The sequence below is a fragment of the Etheostoma spectabile genome, chromosome 18, assembly GCF_008692095.1.
Source record: "Etheostoma spectabile isolate EspeVRDwgs_2016 chromosome 18, UIUC_Espe_1.0, whole genome shotgun sequence".
Classification (NCBI taxonomy): domain Eukaryota; kingdom Metazoa; phylum Chordata; class Actinopteri; order Perciformes; family Percidae; genus Etheostoma; species Etheostoma spectabile.
Window position 1 is genome coordinate 12,741,154 of NC_045750.1, and position 21,938 is coordinate 12,763,091.

At 39.9% G+C, this 21,938-nt stretch overlaps 3 protein-coding genes across 6 annotated transcripts in view; all 3 read right to left on the bottom strand.

Moving 5' to 3' along the window:
• Nucleotides 1–7,723, bottom strand: part of prkg3 (protein kinase cGMP-dependent 3) — a 12,236-nt gene extending 4,513 nt beyond the window's left edge. Inside the window, exons 1-15 of the mRNA XM_032543574.1 lie at nucleotides 7,388–7,723; nucleotides 5,216–5,305; nucleotides 4,846–4,908; nucleotides 4,524–4,650; nucleotides 4,174–4,340; nucleotides 3,911–4,024; nucleotides 3,549–3,654; nucleotides 3,337–3,400; nucleotides 2,941–3,018; nucleotides 2,742–2,830; nucleotides 1,898–1,963; nucleotides 1,648–1,695; nucleotides 1,489–1,530; nucleotides 1,251–1,362; nucleotides 60–196 (exon numbers count right to left, since the gene is read on the bottom strand). Coding sequence (XP_032399465.1) covers nucleotides 60–196; nucleotides 1,251–1,362; nucleotides 1,489–1,530; nucleotides 1,648–1,695; nucleotides 1,898–1,963; nucleotides 2,742–2,830; nucleotides 2,941–3,018; nucleotides 3,337–3,400; nucleotides 3,549–3,654; nucleotides 3,911–4,024; nucleotides 4,174–4,340; nucleotides 4,524–4,650; nucleotides 4,846–4,908; nucleotides 5,216–5,303 — 1,301 coding nt within the window. The 5' untranslated portion in view covers nucleotides 5,304–5,305; nucleotides 7,388–7,723. The remainder of the gene's footprint in view (nucleotides 1–59; nucleotides 197–1,250; nucleotides 1,363–1,488; nucleotides 1,531–1,647; nucleotides 1,696–1,897; nucleotides 1,964–2,741; nucleotides 2,831–2,940; nucleotides 3,019–3,336; nucleotides 3,401–3,548; nucleotides 3,655–3,910; nucleotides 4,025–4,173; nucleotides 4,341–4,523; nucleotides 4,651–4,845; nucleotides 4,909–5,215; nucleotides 5,306–7,387) is intronic.
• A 1,616-nt stretch (nucleotides 7,724–9,339) lies between these two features.
• Nucleotides 9,340–16,807, bottom strand: LOC116706450 (phospholipase ABHD3). 4 transcript variants are annotated; one of them, XM_032543300.1, is made up of 10 exons: nucleotides 16,268–16,777; nucleotides 14,756–14,916; nucleotides 14,364–14,546; nucleotides 14,064–14,109; nucleotides 13,215–13,327; nucleotides 12,867–13,040; nucleotides 12,724–12,772; nucleotides 12,465–12,630; nucleotides 10,798–11,030; nucleotides 9,340–10,715 (listed from the first exon to the last, which is right to left on the bottom strand). In XM_032543300.1, exons 1-9 carry the CDS (start codon nucleotides 16,382–16,384, stop codon nucleotides 10,825–10,827), a joined length of 1,215 nt encoding a protein of 404 aa, XP_032399191.1. In that variant the 5' UTR covers nucleotides 16,385–16,777; the 3' UTR covers nucleotides 9,340–10,715; nucleotides 10,798–10,824. The 4 variants fall into 4 exon arrangements, with proteins under 4 accessions (XP_032399191.1, XP_032399192.1, XP_032399193.1 ...); XM_032543301.1 differs by adding an exon at nucleotides 15,947–15,957 and having other exon boundaries at nucleotides 9,340–11,030; XM_032543302.1 differs by having other exon boundaries at nucleotides 9,340–11,030; nucleotides 16,545–16,807.
• Nucleotides 16,808–18,355: 1,548 nt separating this feature from the next.
• Nucleotides 18,356–21,748, bottom strand: ctsbb (cathepsin Bb). Its single transcript, XM_032543182.1, has 10 exons — nucleotides 21,514–21,748; nucleotides 20,785–20,911; nucleotides 20,593–20,678; nucleotides 20,323–20,437; nucleotides 20,093–20,208; nucleotides 19,917–20,002; nucleotides 19,670–19,813; nucleotides 19,467–19,583; nucleotides 18,725–18,853; nucleotides 18,356–18,601 (listed from the first exon to the last, which is right to left on the bottom strand). The coding sequence occupies exons 2-10, from the start codon at nucleotides 20,908–20,910 to the stop codon at nucleotides 18,525–18,527; spliced, it is 996 nt and encodes a 331-aa protein (XP_032399073.1). The 5' UTR covers nucleotide 20,911; nucleotides 21,514–21,748; the 3' UTR covers nucleotides 18,356–18,524.
• Between the last annotated feature and the right edge of the window lie 190 nt (nucleotides 21,749–21,938).

The window sequence follows — 21,938 nt, forward strand, 5'->3', positions numbered from 1 at the left end:
GTGTGTGTGTGTGTGTATGTGCATGTGTGCGTGCGTGCCTGCGTGTGCGTGCGTGCTACCTGACGATGAAGTCACACTGGGTGGCTTTGAGGATCTTTTTCTCAAACAACATGTGCTCCTCCTGTCTCTTGGCAACTATAAGCTTCTTGCTGACGCGTTTCATGGCGTAGTATGTCCCATGATTCACTGTGGTCATCTTAGAATGACATCAAAACGATGATCATCACTTATATATTTGTGGTAAATGTCCTGGATTTATACCGTACATACAATGTAAATTTACAATATCACACAAAAATCCAAAATACTTTTTTTGAGACATGCACAACACGACAAGTAAAACTTAGATGAACTCAACTGGTACCGAGAAAATGTTGGTAAAACTTTAAAAGTAAACTTGATGAATGTGGTATTAATGTCCTTAAAGGTCGACAGGCTACCTGATAGTTTATAGCATGCGCCCAACCAGGTTTCATTCTTCTCTTGTAAAAAGCTATTTTCTTAAAAGTAAGACACTACTTTCTTCACTTGTTAAGGGGAGGGTCCAAAGTAAATATAATTGTTACATGAAAGCACCTTGCTTTAGATTCAGCCCCTCTCCACACCCCAATAATTTTCATACAGTCCCTTAGGATTCTAGCTCCAGTCCTTCTATTTGTTACTGGGCTTCAGTCTGAAAGTATTTTAACCAGAAGAAAATGATGAAAGGATTTTGTTTCTCACTCAAAGAAATGACTAATGGAGCCCAGCGCAAATTCTTTCACGAAGACTTCTAAATAACTTCAATCACCACTATCTCTTCCTAAAACTATTCAGCTGTTAAGAGGCGTTCACTTTTCAGTAAACCAACCAATATTGGCCACAAAATTCATAATCCAATCACAGCACAACATCCAGCTTTAAATGTCTTCCCTCTTGTTATCAGCTGACTTTTTAGGCAAACGTGCAACCCTCCTCCTCCCCTTCCACCTCTGGTCATCATCAACCACGGCAACCTGAGTGCCTTTCTGAAAGAAAGCTCCTTCGTTTGGTCTCCTGGTTCCTTCTCAACCGTCACCAGTGTCTAGGCTCCATCTCTTAAAAATATTGACAATGGAGTCTGATCCCCAAAGACTCTGTACGTTCCATATTATGCTTATGTACAATAAATCTTTGCATATCTGAAAGAAAGTCTCTCCTGATTGAAATACTAATATGGTTTGTTTGAGAGAAGTGATGAGTTTTACATTCCAGCGAATATTGGAACTCACCAGCGCAACACGACCAAACCCTCCGACTCCAAGCGTGACGGGATCTCCTTGGTAGCGACCCTCCTGGTATGGCACAGGGACCAGGTCCTTAAACCTTAGCGTGGATCTGGGACTGACCAAGACACACAGAGACATTTTAATTAATGCTATTTCATTTCAAGGAACCCATTTGTGTGATTTGCATGTTTGTGTTACTTCTTTCAGCCTGCGAGTCTTATCAGCTTCTGCGGCTACTCACCTCGACTTTTCTGGAACTTGTGCTTCCTGCAGAACTTTGGAGCTGGGAGTAATAAATGAATCAGCACAGTATTAGTCATTTACGAATCCCACTATTCTCCCCAAGATGGGGGAGAATAGATTCATGGTCATATAACAAAACGTGTTCTGCCGTACATACTCGTCAAACAGCTCCAGGTGTTCTATGGGAATTGTCTCTTCAAATACCCTAACAGAAAGGCAATATTAGACAAACATTCATTAGAAAAGCACACAAAAGCAAACAGTGCAAACAAGGCGACATCTACACAGAACTAATACACTGGTGGAATTTGTTGAAGGATCTCTCTTTCTCTCAGACAGCAACAGCCTGACTGAACAGGACCATCACATTCGTTTACACTCAGAGTTTCATGTGGAGTCAGACTCACTCCTTGTCAATGGAGAAGCAGGTAACAGGCCCGTCAGCACTGCAGGTGGCAGTTCTCAACACTTCCCTGCAGGAGAAAAAACATTGCACTCAGAAAACTCAGAATGTCGTTACTGTAAATATACATTTGTCAACACCTCTGAAGGATTTTTGGGCGCCTAAAATTTTATAAAACTAAAAGGGTGAGGCAAAGGACACAAACGTTTTATTCAAACTTGTATTGTGAGGAATGGTTCCCATATTCAATCTCATGTGTGTGATTACTTTAGTCTCATGTTCCTTTCTTTATGTCAAATTGCTTTTTTCATTCATCAATTGACATTTTTTAATGATGTGGATTTTGTTTTTGCTTTTAGTTCTATTATTATCATTATGGTATACAGTATAACTTGTTAAATATATAAACTCAATAAACATACGTTTAAAAAAAAGCCAGTATCACTCTCATATTATCAGACCAATGAATATGTTCCTGTACTGTAGGTTATACACAACATGTTTGTATATGAATAGGATTTTATGCAGTTATACAGACACAACCAGCTACAGGTTTGCTACAGAAGAAATGGAAAAACTAACTAACTAAGAAACTAAATTAACGTCATACTCTTTACCACTGGCTGATTTGCATATCAACAGCAGTGACTGACGTGGGGAGAGGTTCTTTTAAATTAAGCAGTTTTTACGTCACTCAATGATTTTTACATGTAGAAGATAATCGTCAGGTGGTACAACCGTACTGTCAGAGATCAGCCAAACCAGCCAAAATTAGGTGCACAGAGCAGTGGATAGTGCACACGGCTCCAACAAATGTCCTTAGGCATGTGCTGTGTTGCCATGGTTACCGTATGAGGGCCTGTTCCCCAAAATGTTCCCCTTTTCCCATTCTGCGGATCTGCTTCTGATGCCCATTCACGTTCTTAGTCACCAGGATCTGAGGTTGGGGGGGGGGTACACACGTGGGAGGGAGGAAGAGAAAAGAAACAAAATTTAAATATGAGTTTGTACACACACTATATGTATGTTACCACGGGGGAGGCTTACCTCTCCTTTGAGGATGATGTAGAATGTGTTTGCTTCTGTTCCTTCTCGAACTATAACATCTTTATCCTGGTATTTCACCTAGGGACGACAGAACAAGCATTATCAGAACAATAAGGGTAATTTCCATCTATGGACAAAACTGTATCAAATGTGTTCATGTTACACAGAGTGCCTTGAAAATGCCTTCTTTCCAGGATACTGAGATTATAAATATTTCAGCATTTCAGGAACTAAAAAAACATCTTTGAATTTAACTTAATGACCGTCTTTTTTTGAGTTTATCTTCAAAAAACAGATGCTTAAAAATGTGTTTAATTAGCTCACCAAAACTGGATTTCTACTAAGAAACAATCACTTGTAAAACTCAAAGTTTACAGTGGGACATCTAACACCCACCTCCTCCATACAGTCGAGGATTTTGGACAACTGGACATCATTGAGGTCCTTCAGAGTATGAGACCTGTGACAGGAAATAGAGAATATAGCAGCAGAGTTAGAAATAGTTGTATCATGAAGCCATGAAAAAGCACCATGGCAGTGTGACACAAGAGGAAACCAAATCAAACAGGACATTAAATGTCAACTCGCTGCTGAGTTTATAAACTCACGTCTTCAAGAAGCCCATGAGCTGCTCCCGTTTCTTCTTGGACTTGTTGGTTATGATCGTCCTGTAGGTCTGTCGCTCCATGCACCACAGACGCACGGCTGTCTTTGCTGCAACAAGTGAGAGTGATGGAAAGTTAAGACTGTATAGTCTGGCTTTCCTGTCATCAGAAGAGAGTAAAATGGGTCGTCATAGACTTCAATAAAAGAAAACCGAAACATACAGATGCAGACCCTTAAACAGCTCCCGGAAACACAACTAACCCAAGGTGCCACAAAAAAAACACATATGCTATTTATACCTATAGTATGCTAAACAATCCCACTGTAATATTTACTTCCAAGAGTCATGATTACAGGGGCTGACCTTTGACTGTTGCTGTCCGTTTGCAGTTGTACAAGATGGCCAGCTCCCCAAACACATCACCAGTGGTCAGGCTGCGGAGGTTCCGGCCCGCCTGGGTGACGACGAGCTCGCCAGCTGAAAAGGTGGAGGACAAACAAAGTTCCTTTATAGAAAAATATGTTTTCTAAAAATATGATCAACCTATAATATCGATGTTTTTTTTAAAATCAAAACAGAAAGCCTTAGAACGTCATTTACATGCAGCCACAGTGGCGTGTCCCCACCTGCTACTATGTACATGCTGTCTCCTTCAGTGCCCTCTTTAATGATGTCATCTCCCGGTTTGAAGTTAAATACCGCTAAGAGATCCACCATCATGGCTGTTTGCTCATCGTCGAGGCGGCTCAGGAAGTCATTCTTCTGGATGGCTTTGACAATAAGGTTTGTCTCGCTGATGATGGGAGATGAGAGAAGTCTTGATCTAAGGTCATTCAAATCTCAGGGGAGCACCCACACAGCATGCAAACCCATCATACATTATTTGGGTGTTTGACGTGTGCAGCAATTACATCAGATTTGTCACAAATAAAAAACCTAGGCAGTCATTCTGTTGTAATCAGTATTGATTACCAACCTGGCAGTCTTCTTGACCCTCATGCGTGTAATCTCCAGGGTCTCAGGGAGCGGTTCTGAGGCAATGACAGCCGCACGGCTCGTCCTGACCTCCGGTTCAATCTCATTACCGCTCTGAGAGGGAAACTCTGAGACAGACAAACAGAGGAGCGCAGAGAGAGGGTTAACTACTGTAAAATGCAGCTGAATGTTGAATCAAAGGTCACCTAGTTTGTGTGTGTGTGTGTGTGTGTGTGTGTGTGTGTGTGTGTGTGTGTGTGTGTGTGTGTGTGTGTGTGTGTGTGTGTGTGTGTGTGTGTCTGGTACCCATCTTGTCCTCTTACCCAGATTATGATATTGACTGTCCAGATTCTGCAGAAGTTTTTCTTTCTCCTGCAGCCTTTGTTCTATAAGAATAAAAGCAGAGCAACGTATTCAATGTACAAAACATCACAGGGGACATGCTTCTAAAGCACATGTGCATTCATTTTCTTAACATAAAAAGTTTTAATGACAACCCTTAAATGTTATTTATTAAAGTGACTATGATCTGTACTGAACCAGGCATACTATGGTTAAAAAATAAATGTGTCAGTGCTCTCTGGTGCCAATATAGACAGATACAATATATGTAGGATGAGCTATTCAATTCCTTATTGGGTGTGGTTTTAATTTGAAGTTCCTCTTTGATGTTATAGTTATGATTGTACTCACCCAGGTCTTTGTTTTGCCTTTGTAGCTCCTGGTTAATCATACATTGTTTTTCTAGCTGCTGCTTCAGCTCTTCTAGTTGCTTCTCCATGACTACAGCAGGGGAAAATATACAAAGAAATGAAGATATATAGGAGGCAAAATGAACTGCAGCACAATCAGAGGTAAATTCAACTGATGCATCTGAACACAGACAGAAAATCCAGAACCAAACATGCTGACATGTGTGGGGAGACTGTGTGTATGTTTGTATGCTGATGGCTTTTTCACAAGGCACTGAACTCTACTGCGCTGTCTGCACACAGCAAGAGCCCCGCTGAATAATGCAGACTAATGATGGACAGTCAACAGGGTGCTTTCTGAATGCTGTCACACCCTGACAGCTTGTGCTACCGATCTAATACCGTACCTGATGAAGGCACAGAAGCTGTCAAAATAGTCCTAAAAAAATCTTCCTTATTAGCTCACATATTCCAGGTTGTATGTTAATGTATTTATTTATTCTCTCTGCTTGTGTGCTTCTGCGATAATGTGGTACACTGACAACCCCTGCGGTATAATTTAGTGTGTAAGTGTGAGTGTGAAACAAGCGTAGCAACAAATACGTGCATATGATTGCAAACCAATGAATTTACATAGTATGAGCTAGGTTAACCACATACCAGATCCACTATCTTTTTTTCACGCAGACGATATGTACACAAAAGCCTTGTTGGAGGCTCCTCCAACATTTTCATTTAGCTTTTAATAGAAAAAATGTTTACACTTCTATTGACGGGCCAAACATCGCAATCATTAAAAGCATGAGGTTACCGGGGCCAATATCCTCAACACACTTACTTCAATAAAGCCAGAGGTGGTTGAGCACTGTGCTCACATGACCCCCCCCCCCAGTTACTGCTGCCTCACCCTGAACATTGGACAGCTCTGAGATTAGACGTGATGTTGAAGGGAATCATAAAGTCCCAACAAACTGTGACTAAAACTAAGAAATGGCTCCTGTTCCACCATTAAAGAGGATTGTTAATTTGATGCAGGTCTGGACATAAGGTGACACTGAGAAGGAGTTGGATGAGAACATTAGACCCTTGAAAAACATCTTGACAGCAGTCACCTAAATTGGATGTGATATTTTTCCATTGAACCAATGATTGACGATCAACAACAATGTGACCATCTAGTCCAGTGCATAACACAATGCAGCTGTAGTGGCAGGAGTCAACAGGCCAGTGTTGCAGGATTGACAAAGCTTAATGGCCATTAAAATGGTACAGGGAACGGAAATGGCAATAAATAATACGTAGCTACATACCAGGAGGTCAAATTTGCCTTAGGGATTTTCATTAACTTTTCACACATCAAACATGTCCGGACAGAGCTGTGGACAAACATCATTTGTAAGCTTTCTAGCAACTTGCTATAAAGAAAGACAACTGGGGCAGATTGGGCTGATAACCTTTGGTTACGTGCTGGTCAACATTTATTGAAGAAAAAAACACTCAGTTAACTTGTTCAGACCTGGGCGACAATAAGTAGCTGAGCGCTGCTGGTTGTGTCTTGACGGTTTTATTCTTTTATTTAGATGATGCAATGGCTACGAAATACTGAGATATTTTAAGTATTTCTTTTCTCTTAAAGACAATAAAGTTTGACACATATTTTTAACAATGATCAATGAAATTTGGGAGCCAGCAACATTCACAGAAGTAGTGATTAAATGATTCCGGGGGAAATGGGAAATGAGCTAAAAATAAAATTCCGTCTGCTCATCAGCTGCACAAGAGGAACATGATACTGGACTGATCACCATTATACTGATACAAACTGTACACTCCATACTGTCTCATTACTTATTCATGCAAAGTGTAACTACAGCAGAATTCTCATCAGGTGCTCTGTAATAGAAACCTGGAGAGAGCATGTGTCTAGTCTGGCAGTGTGTTTAAGATGGACTCTTTATCTGGATCTTTTTATTTAATGAAATTGTAAACAACTTTAGTGCCTCAGTGAGGGATGGCACAAAAAAAAAGTGTATTGGGCTGTTTACAAGCCTGAATAAGTCAGAATTTGCACTTTAAACATACTGAGGTACTTGAAAGCAATCCTCTCTTGACATCGTGACATCCAACTCTCAAATTGTACAATGGCGTGATATGTAGACAGAGTCACACTCACCTGCAGGTTGTATGTGGATCAGGAGAGTAGATGAATGTCTGTCCAGCCTATAAAGGCTGCATGGATCATAGGAGCTAAATAATCACCCTGAAGTGCTCACAAGATCCACTTTCAGCTGTAGAGACCCTGTGTGTTCAATATCTGAGACCTGCCTGACCCCCAGACACACCTGAGCAGATAAAAGCATGCAGCCTGCAACCCTTTCTAGCATTACTTCTACCGCCACTCCCTTTCTCAGCTTATATTGTCATTTGTGCTCTTCAGCTTTCACTATTTTTACTTCTCTCCAGCTCTCTCTCTCTCTCTTTCTCACTCTAAATCTTTCCTCCTCTGTCAATCTCAGCTGCTCTGGTGTTGAATTATTAACAATAGCCTGAGGCTCCTCCCATCACACCAGGTGTACAGGCAGGAGGAGAAAGAGGATGGACTGGGGAGAAGGCTGAAGTTGGGGAGTGAAAATCATGCAAAATGCACATTTTAACGAGATTTTCTTTTGTGATTTCAATGCATTTTTATCTTAAATTGAATCTGCACACCGCATTGTTGTTTTTCTTTTACTTTAAAGGTGCCCTGCCACACGTATTTCATAACTTTATGGTAATGTCTGAAGTTCTACCATGCCTTGGTTAACTTGTTTCAAGACATTCTAGTGTGGTATAGAAAGTCTACAGGAAGCTTGATTTGTGCCAGTTCTCAATAGTATTCAATGAGCTAAGCTGCTTGACTCTAATTGGCTAACCGCTAGCCAATGAGAGTCTGGCTATCAGCATCCTTTACCCAGCGCAACTGGGCGAGCTCATGAATAGTAATGAGCTCAGGCAACATGGTGTCAGAGTGAACACCTCTTGTAATTGGTGTGATTTCTCCTCTCATTTCTTTTCAGTGGCTAGAGTTAACAGAGGAGGTAGCGGTTCATTTTCACATTCAAGACGTAACACAAATACATATGGACTTAACATATTTCAAAAAATGCAAGTAAAATGGTTTTGTGTGGCAGGGCACCTTTAAAACACAATTGCAATACTGATTTGTGATTTCTGTGACATTGAGCAGTAATATGTTATTTCATGCAGAAGTAAAAGACAATCAGAAAGTCAATGTAAAATATGGAAGAAAGGGAATTGAAACCCTTTCTTCCACCTTCTTCTACCTTGATGTTATTTTAAACCAATGAAAAAGGTCCACAGTTATTCAAAGACTCTTTAACATCTCTCTTACCATACGTCTTTAATATGATCAAAGGTATTGCTTCTTCTCTAAAAGATAACTGGGGTGGCTGTGGTGTATTGAAGCTTTGAATGATTAGATGAATACATCAGTGTATGACTCTGTGTGAATGGGGTGAATGTGGCATTTTAAATTTGAGTGGTCTGAAGACTAGAAAGGTGCTGTATAAATCCAGGTCAATTCAACCAACTAACAGCTGGAGATCTCAAAAGCTGAGGGCAATTAAAGCAATGTGCTCAAAGCTGAGGGTGACCAGGACAACGCTGATTACATCTGCCAGAGTTAGAAAAGTGCCTACTTCATTAGGTTCCTATTTTTCCACAGAGTAAATGCCGCTGGATGGTTTTTCCATGTTACAGCGTCGTTAAATTACTCTAAATGAGGCTGAAGGGTTAGCGTTGAGACAGAGGGTGTGGGCCTTTATTGGTCGCAGTCAATTATTGATACTCTGTCTGGTTAATCAACGACATAAACGACCCTACTGATCAGAGATTTAAAAAAAAATAAGGTTCTTGGATTTCAGCTGTGGAACCGGAGAAAACTCGTTGGCAGGCAGTGCATGAGTTATAACATTTTTCCATTACGACCAACATGGTGATACGTGTCGACCAATACAAACCCGGGCTGGAGTCCTGCCACTGATGAGAATTAGTTCATGTTAAAGACATCTTCAGCTTACAAATCTTTACTAGGAGTCAAATCACAAACTGAGATTAAAATTTGTATTATTGTCACTCTTTAATTCAAGTGTAATTCAATAATTAAAAAACAAACAAACAGATAGTTCATAATGCCCAACATTCTTTCAGGTGAAGGGTAAGAATCTTAACTGACAGTGCAAACACACCGTGATTGTGGTTATAGCTTATATAGTACAGAGGTGAAACACGCATTTGTCCATTCAATAACACACAGCAGTCAAAGGCAAGTGAAAGTGCATCTACAAGGAGCTGATGAGCAAATAAAACCCAATAAGCCAACATATGCGGCTATAATTTTGAATCATAGTCAAACAAATGCAGCTTCTGGGGAAATAATACCTTGGTATTAGCATTTTGAAATAGTGGTTGTTTCATCAGTGCACTACTGGTGACACACACACGCACGCACAATCATGTGGCCTGAAAGTGATAGACATTCTTTTATCTATCGCTCATTACCTTAACAAAAAACAAAAGGAAGATTACAACACATACAAATTCAGAACCACTCGCTATTAAATTAACAGCAGGTACAAATACCCCAAGTACTTTGTACATTGTTTTTGCTCATTTGCATTGCATAATTTACATTTCTCATGTACACTTCAAAAGCATATACAAGCATACAATACTTTTACATTTGTTTTCAATTCAAAAAGTCACATGAGAATTCTATATTACAATTCCATAAGTCTTTTCTTCATAGCAGATACGTTCATTCCTGGTGTGTGGGTGTTTTTCAGGTTGAAACAACTGAACTGTTGGCAGGATTACCTCACAGTATGGTATGAACTCAAATTTTATGCAAAGTATGCATGCAAAGCTAACATGTGGAGAAGTATAGTCCTTAAAGGAATGTTACACAAAACCAAAGTAGATTATGAGGCAAAACAAACTATATCCGTATAACTGTTCTAATTTAAATAACAATTTTAAATACTTCGTAAAATCCAAGCCCTCATTTTCTAACAGGGAATAATTGTGCTCCAACTACAGTTGGGACGGCGTGTGGGAAAAACATGATTAAAAGCTATTTATAGTCTAGTGCCTTTTCTTTTTAAACCAATATTCATTCATTCATTCATTCATTCATTCATTCATTCATTTACTAATGTTAGGATTGCTAGTATTTTTTTTTTGTGTTGATACATTATTAGACATTCACTTATTAGTTGGCTGCAAGATTTCTTGAATACTGAAATAATGAGTTCTAGACTTCTTTAAACCTTTGTTGATTGCTCAATAAAGGAAAACCTGAGACAATGAGGAGGTAGATAAGCATATTTGCAGTGAGGTAACATGATGGTAAAATACAGTTGGTCATTCCCTGTGCAAACATGGAGGAGGCCCATTTTCTGATGTAAGATAACAACATGCAAAGCGGGGCAATGATTTTTGTAAATTGATGTTCTGCTATGACGCCAGTGACCTTTATTTTTTCTCAGCTATCAGTCATTTTCGTATTCAGTCAGGTTCAGAGTACAAACAAAGTGAAGGGGTGAAAGATGATCAGCTCTTATGCTCCTCCCTAATGCCGCAGGCTTTTTTGATGTCGTTAGGGTGTTCAAAGGCAGCTTGAGCAAACTGACCAAAAAGGCGCTCCATGTAGCTCTCACCCCGGGGGAAAAAGCCCTCCATGAAGGCGATGTGTCCACCGTGGGCCGTCAACAACAGAGCAACATTTGGCAGGCTCTGGATTGTGGTCAACGGGAACGCTGTGCAGACAGAAATACATTGAAAAAGATTTAGTGAGTTAGCCATGCTAAAATATAAGATATAAATACCGGTACATCTTTTGTAGCATGGAGACAGAAATATTAATCACAGCACAAAAGAAACATTAAAGAGAAATTTCACATTCCGTTTTAGGTGAAAACACGCCCCCCTTCACACATTTATAAAATGCATTCAAACCCATTCACACACTACTGCACCCATTTTTTCAGCCGTTTCATTGCTTAAATATAACATCTGGAGGTCACCCAGAATTCATAGAACTTGTAACTCTTGTTTTGATGTCTATACTGGCTGGCTGGCTATGTCTCGTGTGACCTCAAGACCACCAAAGAGGTTGTGGTTACACAAGTCTTTTCAAAGCCACATTTGCATTTAGTCACACTGTCAGATCAGATTTCTGACCTACTGAAATACAATCACAAAATCCACACACACTGGTTCACATGACTATCTGTTCTCCTTATAAAGAAACACACATGCAGTCTGGATATTGCCAGCAACACAATTTATGAATCACATTTCAGGTTAAAAAGCAAACATGGTACACGGTAGGGAAGCACCTATTTATCAGCAGAACATCAATATAGACCAATATTCGCATTGTTAACTGCCATCGGCCTATTGGCAAATAAGATGCCATTCACAGATGCCAGTGGCCGATTATTTATGGGATGTTTTGTTACAGTCCAACTTGGACAACAGCCCGCTAACATATGCTGCTACAGCAGTTCCTGACTCAGAGAAAAAGCCACTGACTGGACACAACACTGGTATGACGAAAGAGGTTAAAGATGCGCATGTGTGGTTTGCTTAAAGTAAAAGAAAACGTTGGCCATGAGGGAGAATCACAGAGAAAGATCAGCGATAATAAACCACCACCGGCAATTCTCAGTCCCTGATGACCACAGCTTTTGAATAGTGAAAATATTCCCCACGGACAGCGCCAAAGCTAAAGGGATTACTAACAAAGTGATGAAGTTCATTGCATGAATTGACAAGCTGTTTTAATGCCTACATACAGCCCCCGTCGTCATTCTGCTGACGCCTGTCTCCCCAAAATCTACGTTGTCGTAGCCCTGCATTCCTGAGCTACTGGCTTGTGTCAGTATGCTTATTCTCACGGCAAAGTGGATTGACAAAGATTTTTAATTGATAAAAAGCTGTAATATAAACAAAACGCACAAAAACAGTTCAATTATTTTGTATAGTAAAGATCTCTTTGTTTCCCTGTCACAAAAGGAAACAATTAGAAACATTGGTATCGGCCCAGAATTTAACAATCGGTGCATCCCTAGTACACGGTATAGATAAATCTGGTGGATCTGGTGCATCAGATCATAAATATTACACTGAAACATCACCACAAGCGCAAAAAACTACTGTAATACTGTAATCTTCTCCTGTCTGCTCACCATGTTGGGGGGAGAAGGGATCATCGGCAGCATTGAGACACAAGATGGGTACTGCTGTGTTGGGGAGTTTATTGTCTGGGCTGGCATCAAGGTAATAGTCCGTACAAGTTTTATAACCAAACAGCAAAGAGGTGAAGCGTTCGTCAAACTCACGGATAGTCTGCGCCTAGAAGAAAGAGACAAAATGAAACGAAAATGGATAGGAAGGAAATGGGTATGAGAAACTACAGAAAAGCTAATGTAAAAAAACAAGCCATACCTTCAAGACATAGTCTATGTCCGCTACTTCCTCCAGAACCTTCCTATGCCTGCGAGAAACAGATGCTTAAAATATATAAATATATAAAATAAATAAAAGAAATGACAAAAGGCTCAACAACCCTGAATAGCAACTTATCTGACCTGGTAACAGCATCACACAGGCCACTTGTGAGGTATTTGTTGAAAAGCAGCCAGTTGAGTGGTTCTTCCATTGAGGCAGCGGACTTCAGTGCATTCCAGGGGACAGAGATGGTGAAACCCGCCACCATCCCGGACTCTGTACGCTTACGGGCCAGGTAGTTCAATAACAACATGCTGTAAAGGGAGAAAGAAGACGAAGAAATACAGGAAAAGAAAATAGCAATTTCCCAAAAAAAGGTAACTAAAGGGAAGGTAGAGAAAAGGAAACAAAGATAGGATTCATTTCACCATTTTGATAACAGAGAAAATGCAAGCAGTTGGAAACCATTACACCATGCACCAACTCACCCTCCCATAGACACACCAGCACCAAGCACAGGGGCATGTGGGTAAAGTCCTTTGACATGGTGCACCACACGCTCTAGATCTGAGGTATTGGCTGCACAGTAGGTGACAGGCGTCTGAAGCGAGCATAGGGACAATGAAGGAGTGTTACATGCTGTGTTTTTGAAGAGCTAGGCACTGTAGTTTTTAGAAAACTTTATTGAAACAGGAGTAAAAATTGCCTTTGTTGAGGGACTATTTGCAGTCATGGAATAATACACGTGGCGCTCCAATTAATATTTACAGCAACAGGACAGTGTACGTTTGACTAAAATAAACAACAGTGCCCAGGTTCATCCTTATGAAGGAACATGTCATCCAGTACAACAGTGCGGCGCATTGATGTGTTTTTCATAGTTTATGGACAACAATGGATATCTATGGTACAGATGTACAATATAAGCTACAAAAGAGAGCCTTCTCTAAGCTTCTGCTAACCAACAACAATCCGGTGCAACCAGGGCAGGACAAAACAGTGGAGAGTAAAAAAAGAATTGCCGGTGCAACACAGAAGTCTTCTTAATTTATATATTTTAAGGTGCATAAAAGTCACGTTTTGAGGTAGAATTACATCTTGATGAAGATGAGTCACTGTTATGCACCTGAAAAAAACAAAACAAAAAAACTATAAATTAAGAAGACATCTGGCGATTCTTTTTATTGTGCAATATAAGCTAAATCAGGCTTTGGATAAACTTTTTCAATTAATTGTTGTTTTTGGTCTTTTCAGTCTTATTCTTAAATATGTTTTGGAAATAGCGTCAGTATTAAATGTGACATGACCATAGCTCATTAGCTAATCATTGTTCTTACCAACAACTCTTCCCCTCCAAGCCCTCTGTTGTTGAAGACCACACATCTAGGAAAGAAAATTAAATGTTCATGTAAACAACTGCACTAACAACTGCACTAAAATTCAGTGCAAATATAATGCATTCCACTCAGACATGTCACATAGGTTCCCTGCTTAATTCAAACTTCACTGTTACTCCTTCAAGATAAATCCAGTTCTGATTAAATGACTAAATAGAGATGTTTAGGGTGTTAACATTTTATTTGTGATTTTGGCACTCATTTAAGAAAGATGAGAGACGGATGAGGAGCACAACTGACCTGTAGCCGCGGCGGGTGGCCTGGCTAATGGTATGGAGCACATATGACTGCTTGCTGTTGCCTGTCAGGCCTGGGAGGATCAGTACTGTGGGTCGGGTAGAGGATTCTGGGTAGCTTGCACTCTCCCAATTGTCCACCCAGTCCAGAGAGATCTGACCCCCGTCAACCGTACGGATCAGCTCACTGAAGGATTAAGGGAGGATTACTAGTACATTAACAACACAAAAATTACTTTTCACCATTCTATAGGTTAAGATCCGCTAGTTTGGAAACCAACAAACTTAATACTGTACAGATATATAGATAATGAAGAAAGATAAGAGGATGACTGTGTCGGTCAGAAAAAGGAGCATAACAGAACAAAGAGAACTTGGGCAGGTGGTTCATCCTACTTGCGATAAGTGACGGGGGGTCTGGACTTGAGGAGGGCACAGACCAGGGTTTGAAACCGGCCTCCCCAGCACCACGGAGTGGGACTGAAGCGTTCAGCCACAACAGGACAGTGCTTGTGGAGGAAAGCGCTAAAAGCCTTGCTAGAAACAAGGGCTGGGGCCTGGGAGGAGAAGAGACAAAAGGAAAAACACAGGTTAGAAACTGTATTTTATTTATTTGTCACATATATTACATACATACATACATACATACAGTACATTGTAGTGAAATGTAATCTCTGCATTTAACCCATCCTAAGGAGCAGTGGACAGCCACATAGTAGAATCTGGGAGTGTCTTCGGTGTCTTGCTTAAGGACACTTTGACATGCCGCAGGAGGAGTGAGGGGTTGAACTGCCACGCCACCACAAGAGATATGGAGCTTTAAAAGCAGGGTGGGTTTATGGGGTGTGGTAAAATGTACATGATATCAAATATAAAAGTGCCCTCAATATGTAAAACAAAGTACAGTAACATTTGTGAAGTTTGATTTACATAGGGTGACCAAACGTGCCCTTTTGCCCGGACATGTCCACTATCTGGGGCGTTCACTGTTTTTTATGGGACCATTAAGCGTGTACTTAAATTGACTGGCGCTTTGCACACAATACTACGGTACTTTGTTGCGTGACGTAATTCCAGAGAATCAAAATAAAAAACTTTCAACGTACCGGAGTGCACGTGTGCAAAGCTAGCACATAATGTTTCAGTGTCTAATAAAGGTGCTGGAGATCTCAGAGCTCACATAGACACCGAAAAACCTTATGTTATTACATTTAAAAAGTTTTAAGAGATATTTAGTTGAAGCTGGATTTTGAAGCTGATCCAGAATAGGTCAAATTATTTCATATTTATGTATTTCAAAAGAGCTATTATTTTGTTACAGATTGTTACATATTTTATTACAAAAGTTATTTCTATACCATTGAGGCATAATAAAGCATGTTCTTTAACCTCTGAGAAGCCTGTCTGAATTTGTGTTTCGAGGCCGGGCCGGGTGTCCTCTTTTTTGGAACTCAAAATATGGTCACCCTAGACATACAAACAATAAGTTATATAACATTATTATTCTCATAAAAGCTCAGTAGGATTTTTCTGGGGTGTAAAATAACAGTAACTTCTGCATACTTAAGTCACCTTAAAGACACTCACCTTTGTGCTGCCTCATCACCAAAAATGTTTAAAAAAGACGGAAGAAATAAAAAATATTTTAAAGACAAAAAATAGATATATATTATATAAATATATTTGTTGTCCGAATTAAGACAGACATAAAAATAAGGAAAATAAATATATAAAGTAGAAGCCATAATAAATATAAATCGAGTAGATAAGAAAATACAAAAAAAAAAAAAAGAAATATATATATATATATATATATATATATAACATAAAATAAAGTGTGACTATATAACTTAGCTAACTGCAGTCATTATTTAGCTAGCTAGCTAACGTTACGTTACAGTGACTGACCTGAGACTTGCGGCCCCACAGATAGTACAGTGCGGCCGTGAAGGAGCAGATGTACACCGTGTAAGGTCTGGAACATTCCCAATATGTTCTCCATAACTCCAAATGTGACACAAACATGGCTTTTTTTTGTCACACTAGTAAACGTTAGCTACAGAATAGAGCTAACCTGCTAGCTCACGGTATGTAACGGTAAATTACTCCTTAACCGACACAACGGAACAAACAACTGACAGCAAGACGTGTAACGTTAACGTTATGTACAGTAATTCACGACAACCTTTATCATCATCGTCTAACGGTAAAGATGTGTTACAGTCACACCACCTCTGGCTGTAACGGGAGCCGGCCGGTATCGGTAACGTTATCCACCTGCAGGCTTTTATTCAGCGGTGTTTTTCCAGTGTTTTTCCAGGAGCTGCCGCTTCCTGGTTCTCAGATTTGATTAAAGCGATAGCACCAACGTCAACGTCCGCCTCTTATTATGGTCCGTTGCCGTTTAACATGGACAAATCATGGGGCGAGTTAGGGGGCATCTACAGTCTGACTACAAATATGGAAGGGAACTCAAACGCATGCGCCATTCTTTTTTTCTATTTCCTATAAGCGCATTAGGTGCATGGCCGCCACCTTCTGCAGCATGAACCACTTGACAAGGTTATCATTTGTTATCAATACATTCATTGTTAATCTCCTATGGGCCCCAGACCCAAATATTTAAGGTATTGTATGTCAGTAACTTTTTAGTTATTTGATTATTTATTTTTTTATTTAACCTTTATTTATCCAGGTAAACTGTTTGAGAACCAATTCTCATTTACAAACATGACCTGATTAATATCAAAATCATTTGGTAATTTAGGTCTACCTTATAGTAGCCTACAACATTATTTGAAAATAATATGGTAAATAAATGTCTTGATGTGGCTCTTACACCTGTCTTGTTAGCACCTGCTTACATGGTGCAAATTAATAATCAAATTTATGTTTAGTTAAATGATTGCAAACTGACTGAGTTAAAGCACACCTGACCTGCAGGGTAGTACAGTTTAAGTTCAATGTTTGCTAAAAGAAAAATGATGCTATTTATTATTTCTTCTAAGTCACTGCTATGAAACTGTGGCCTCCTCCTACTGGGCCTGCTGTGTGTGTGTGTGTGTGTGTGTGTGTGTGTGTGTCTGTGTATGTCTTTGCGTCTGTACTGTATGTGTGCGTGTCTGAGTCTGTTACGTTTACGGTTAGTGCATCCAATCGCACGACAACTATATCTGCCATGTCTTTTTCACCTCAAAACACCAACTTTCGTTTAGTAAAACTGGCGACGTCCTGACAAGATGAATATCTTACTAGGTTTCGTTGCTAGGAGACCGATGTTCTTGCCCGCCAGCTAGTAGTTGTGACGTCACGTTCTAAGTATGACTAGGCGTACTTTTTGGTTGCTGAGGCTCAGGGGAATGTTGGGACTCTGTATGTCAAGTAGCCTACATTTGCTTACCCCTTTTTTCAGTTTTTTACAAGCTTAGGCTATTAATTTGAGGTAATTTATCATTATAACAAATACATTAAACTGGTGGTATAAAGTAATTTTAAATTTCAATTGCGGAAGTTTAAGCAAAAAAACATTAAAACTGGTAAAATTGCAAACCAATTATCAAGAATTTAATTGTGCTCGAACAACTGAATTTGCACCTGACAGACTTCAATAAAAAAATGTATGGAAATTATTGTCACCATTTTGTTTCCTAGAGATGGAAGCAGAGTGAGAGCCCTTTCATACATATGAACCCCATGCAAGAGGTGCCGCCTCAGGCTCTGTACTGTAAACTACCTCCGTGCTGTGTAAGAATAAACAAACCCTTCATCATGAAGTTCACATCTGCCATGTTGAAACCATATAACACACAGGCAACAATAACACCTTCATGTAATATGCAAAAGTATCAAGATGTAGTCTCCATTAAAAAAAATCTTTTTTTGGATAACTTGCTTTTATTATAGACCTTTAAATTCCCTAGCTGTATAGTTTGTTGGGGGGCAACTAGAGATAAACATAATGATTTATTTAGAACAATAACAATGCAAGCACAAAAGTTCTTGTTTCACCATGTTGTGCAATTTATTCCAGAGGATGAACTGAAATCTCTCTATATTTGAATGGCCTTAAATGCACTACTCCGGTCTGTTACAAAATAAGGTCTTTATTTTAATCTTTCCTGATTGACTTGCTTTGATGCTCGTTTGCAGCCAGGACTCATTTAATCTAGTTGAGCGGAATTCCTGCAACCACCTCCGACTCAATACCACACTCATCATTTCCACGTTTGATCTTGAAGAAACCTGAAACGAGAAGACACAAAAACACGAGTTACACTTCCTCGCCATGTAACTCACCATATTATCAGATTATGTGAGATTGAAAGAATATATGATCAAGAAATATGACCCTGGTTTTTGTCGTACCTTTATCTCCCCAATCAGCGTTCCAGGAGTTTGCAGCCAGCCAGTAGGGCGTCCCGTTCTCCTCTCCCCAGCCGAGGATCTTGATAGCATGACCTCCCAGCATCTCCCCTGTCGTGTGCTGGTACACACCTACAGTATAGAGTAACAATGAGTGCAATAACACAGGCCCTAAAGGACAGCTACTTTTACATGTGTTTAAGTAACTCCAGCATCTAAAATGTGAGAGTCAACCCACCAAAATCACTACATTTATATGTTGTTATATAGTTACATATATATATGTTTACCGCTTCTTACTTTTGGGGTTTTTCTTCTTGTGAAATACTGAATGTATATATATATGAACTGAATAAAATCATGTGAGAAGGAAAATCTCTCTTTTGGTTTTGGTCACCACTCATGTCCACACTAATGGCTTAATATGTGACAAGGGTTCACATATTGCTTATGAGACAAAAAGGTTGGGAACCACTATAGTAAGATTAACATTTGGAAGATGAATAAGCAAACATGGCATGGTGGCATTGTGTCTTTGACCAAATATAAAATAGACAAAATAAAACAGGTTTCGAGTTGATTTTTATTCTGAGGTGAAGTGAAACTGCTTCAAATGTAGTGAATTACTTTGGTTTCTTTTCCTGTGTGTGCGCATGCTGCTGTGTGTAGAGGAGAGGTTTGTGTGCACACAGTATAGAGTTTCAGAGTTGTCGCTATTGTGGCAACAAAGTAAAACCAGCCTCACCAGACTTGTACAGCAGAAAATCTGCATATACAGAGAAAGCTGCCTCCACAGGCCCGTTCTTGTACAGCTCAGTCATGATCTGCTCCTGTTTGGACGGGACGCTGTATGTGTGTCTACCTGAAGAGGGAGACACAGGAAGCAAAATGATGGATGACAGGGAAGCTACAGCCGGGGAAGAAAATACATTATTTTAAACTCAGTACCAAAGTGTTTGTCCTTCTGATAGGACGGTGAATATCCGTCAATGCACTGCTCCACACACTTAGGAGTCGCTTCTTCACCCTGACACGGAGGACGAGTCCCATTCACGTGGTGCTCGCAGGGAGCAATGCTGTAGGGTCGGCAGCCTGTCAAACACACCATTCATTTCAGCTCAGACTTTTAATACTTCCTTTTAAAGCTAAAAGCTGTCAAAACCCCCATCTCAGTTCACGCTTAGGATACGCTTACCAACTTTGGAGCTATACAGGCCTCCTGTCACAAGTCCTTTCTTTGCCCAGAACTCCCAAGCAGCAGAGGGGAAACCACCAAAGCATCTGCATCCACAGGAAAATAAAACTACAGGTGTTGTTCAATGTTCTCTTGAAAGACCCGGAATACATTCATTTTGTTACATAAATACTCACCCCATGCCACATTCATCACAACAGGACAGTAGGTCTTCAGCAGAGATCTCCAAAGAGATCTGACCGCTGCTGTGGATGCATAATCTGTCGGATATTGCTTCAGCTGCCCCAAAGGCCTGTGGGGAATTTTTTTTTTTTTTTAAAGCAATGCTGGTTTGAGATAAGCTGTAAAATGCCCTTAGTAATGTTTCAGTTTAACCACAGCTTGTCCTTTTGTTGGTATATCTTACCCAGCAGGACCCACAGGATCCCTGGTCCCTGATCTGTTGGATTGTGGGACACTTGGGCCACTGCTGGCGTGCGTCAAAGCTGTCAGGAAGCTTTATGCCTTCAGTACTGTGAACCCTTTAACAAAAGAGGACGGTCAATGAGCACTGCAGATAAGATGAACCTGCTGACGGTCACCTGTTTGGCATGTGATAAGACTGCAATTGCAACTGCACACACACATACACACACACATACACAAATCCATGCCCACACTCCCTAATTAAACTTACACCTCTGGCAGCTTGGGTCCATTCAGTATAGTCCCACACAGTCCTTTCACATAGCTGATATCAATGTTATGGAAGTTCAGCCCAGCCTGGAGAAAATATAGTGGAGTTAAAATGAGAGATTACAGACGTGACAGCATTCATGACCACAGTCTGTGACAGCAGAAATGCAGGAAATACCCGGAGTTGACTCACCATCCAGGTGGCGTTGGCCTTGTTAATACGGTCGACCATCTCGGAGGACGAGGCATGAGGGAGGTCGGGCCGAGCCCAGGTGACAGAGACAGTCACAAGTATACAAAAGACAGCCAGTGGACGCATCCTGCAAAACAGATGACAGTCAGACTGCAACCAACTCACCTCAGCTGCAGGATGTCCATCACTACTGAGAAGGGGAATGTTGCTGTTTTATTAGACATTACAGAACCACAAGGCAAAGACTGTATAGGTTAGGTCACATCTGGTTGTTTCTTCACAAAACATTGAAATTATCTTACATTTCTGACATAGTGAATATAAATAAATAAGTTGAAGTTGGACAGAGCAGGACATGCATAAGTATAACACAACTTGAGAATGCAAAGTAGTTGCAGGTAATGTTTTTATTTATTAGCATATACCTCTGTTCTTTTCAAAAATACGACAAAACTAATTTTGAAGAATGTAAATTAAGTTTGGTTGAAACCATATTTTTCCAAGCAGTAGGGGATTATTAGCGGTAAAATCGGATCGAGATTGAGTGACAGAATCAAGTGACTAACAACTTTTATTCATAACAATGTCCAAAAAAAAGATCAGAATTTCAGCTGAATGTTTGTTGCTAACCTGAATCATGGCATGTATACACATTAAACGCTCCAGTATCATTAAAGATATTTATGCAAGTCATACAGTAATGACACAAAAAAAGTCTTAACTTTTTACCTGCAGTTGCACAAAGGACGTTCTCGACAATTCCTTTCTCTCACTGAACTAAACACCAGTCCTCTCACTTCTTACTGCCCTTTTCACAAGCAGCGACTTATGAAATCCCGTCTGTTTAATGAATGCATGGTCAGTAAACATCTCATGTGATGAACAAAGGTTGACAGGTGATCTTAAAATGATGACCTGGCAACAATAAAGACAAAATATTCAAACTTACCATCCGGGACGTGTTGCATTTTGGTTAACTTCATGAAAATCCTTATTTTGGCTTCATTATGACATGAATGTGAACTATGATTTTTCAAATGTACACATATAGTCTAACCAATACAACAAAAACAAAGTGCAGCACAACATATGAATCTTGAAACTGTGCTGTAATATAAAAATATTATTTTACTGGAATCTCTGAAAATCATTTA

What these genes read in the sequence shown, in the direction of transcription:
- LOC116706450 (XM_032543300.1), bottom strand. Translation starts at nt 16,384, where the DNA reads ATGTTTGTGTCACATTTGGAGTTATGGAGAACATATTGGGAATGTTCC. An exon ending in TGTGGGGCCGCAAGTCTCAG is followed by an intron (nt 14,917 to 16,267) that starts GTCAGTCACTGT and finishes TTCTCCTCCCAG; the next exon opens with GCCCCAGCCCTTGTTTCTAG. An exon ending in GCTGGTGTGTCTATGGGAGG is followed by an intron (nt 13,041 to 13,214) that starts GTGAGTTGGTGC and finishes CTCCCTTTACAG; the next exon opens with CATGTTGTTATTGAACTACC.
- ctsbb (XM_032543182.1), bottom strand. Translation starts at nt 20,910, where the DNA reads ATGCGTCCACTGGCTGTCTTTTGTATACTTGTGACTGTCTCTGTCACC. An exon ending in GGACCCAAGCTGCCAGAGGT is followed by an intron (nt 20,438 to 20,592) that starts GTAAGTTTAATT and finishes CTTTTGTTAAAG; the next exon opens with GGTTCACAGTACTGAAGGCA. An exon ending in GATCCTGTGGGTCCTGCTGG is followed by an intron (nt 20,209 to 20,322) that starts GTAAGATATACC and finishes AATTCCCCACAG; the next exon opens with GCCTTTGGGGCAGCTGAAGC.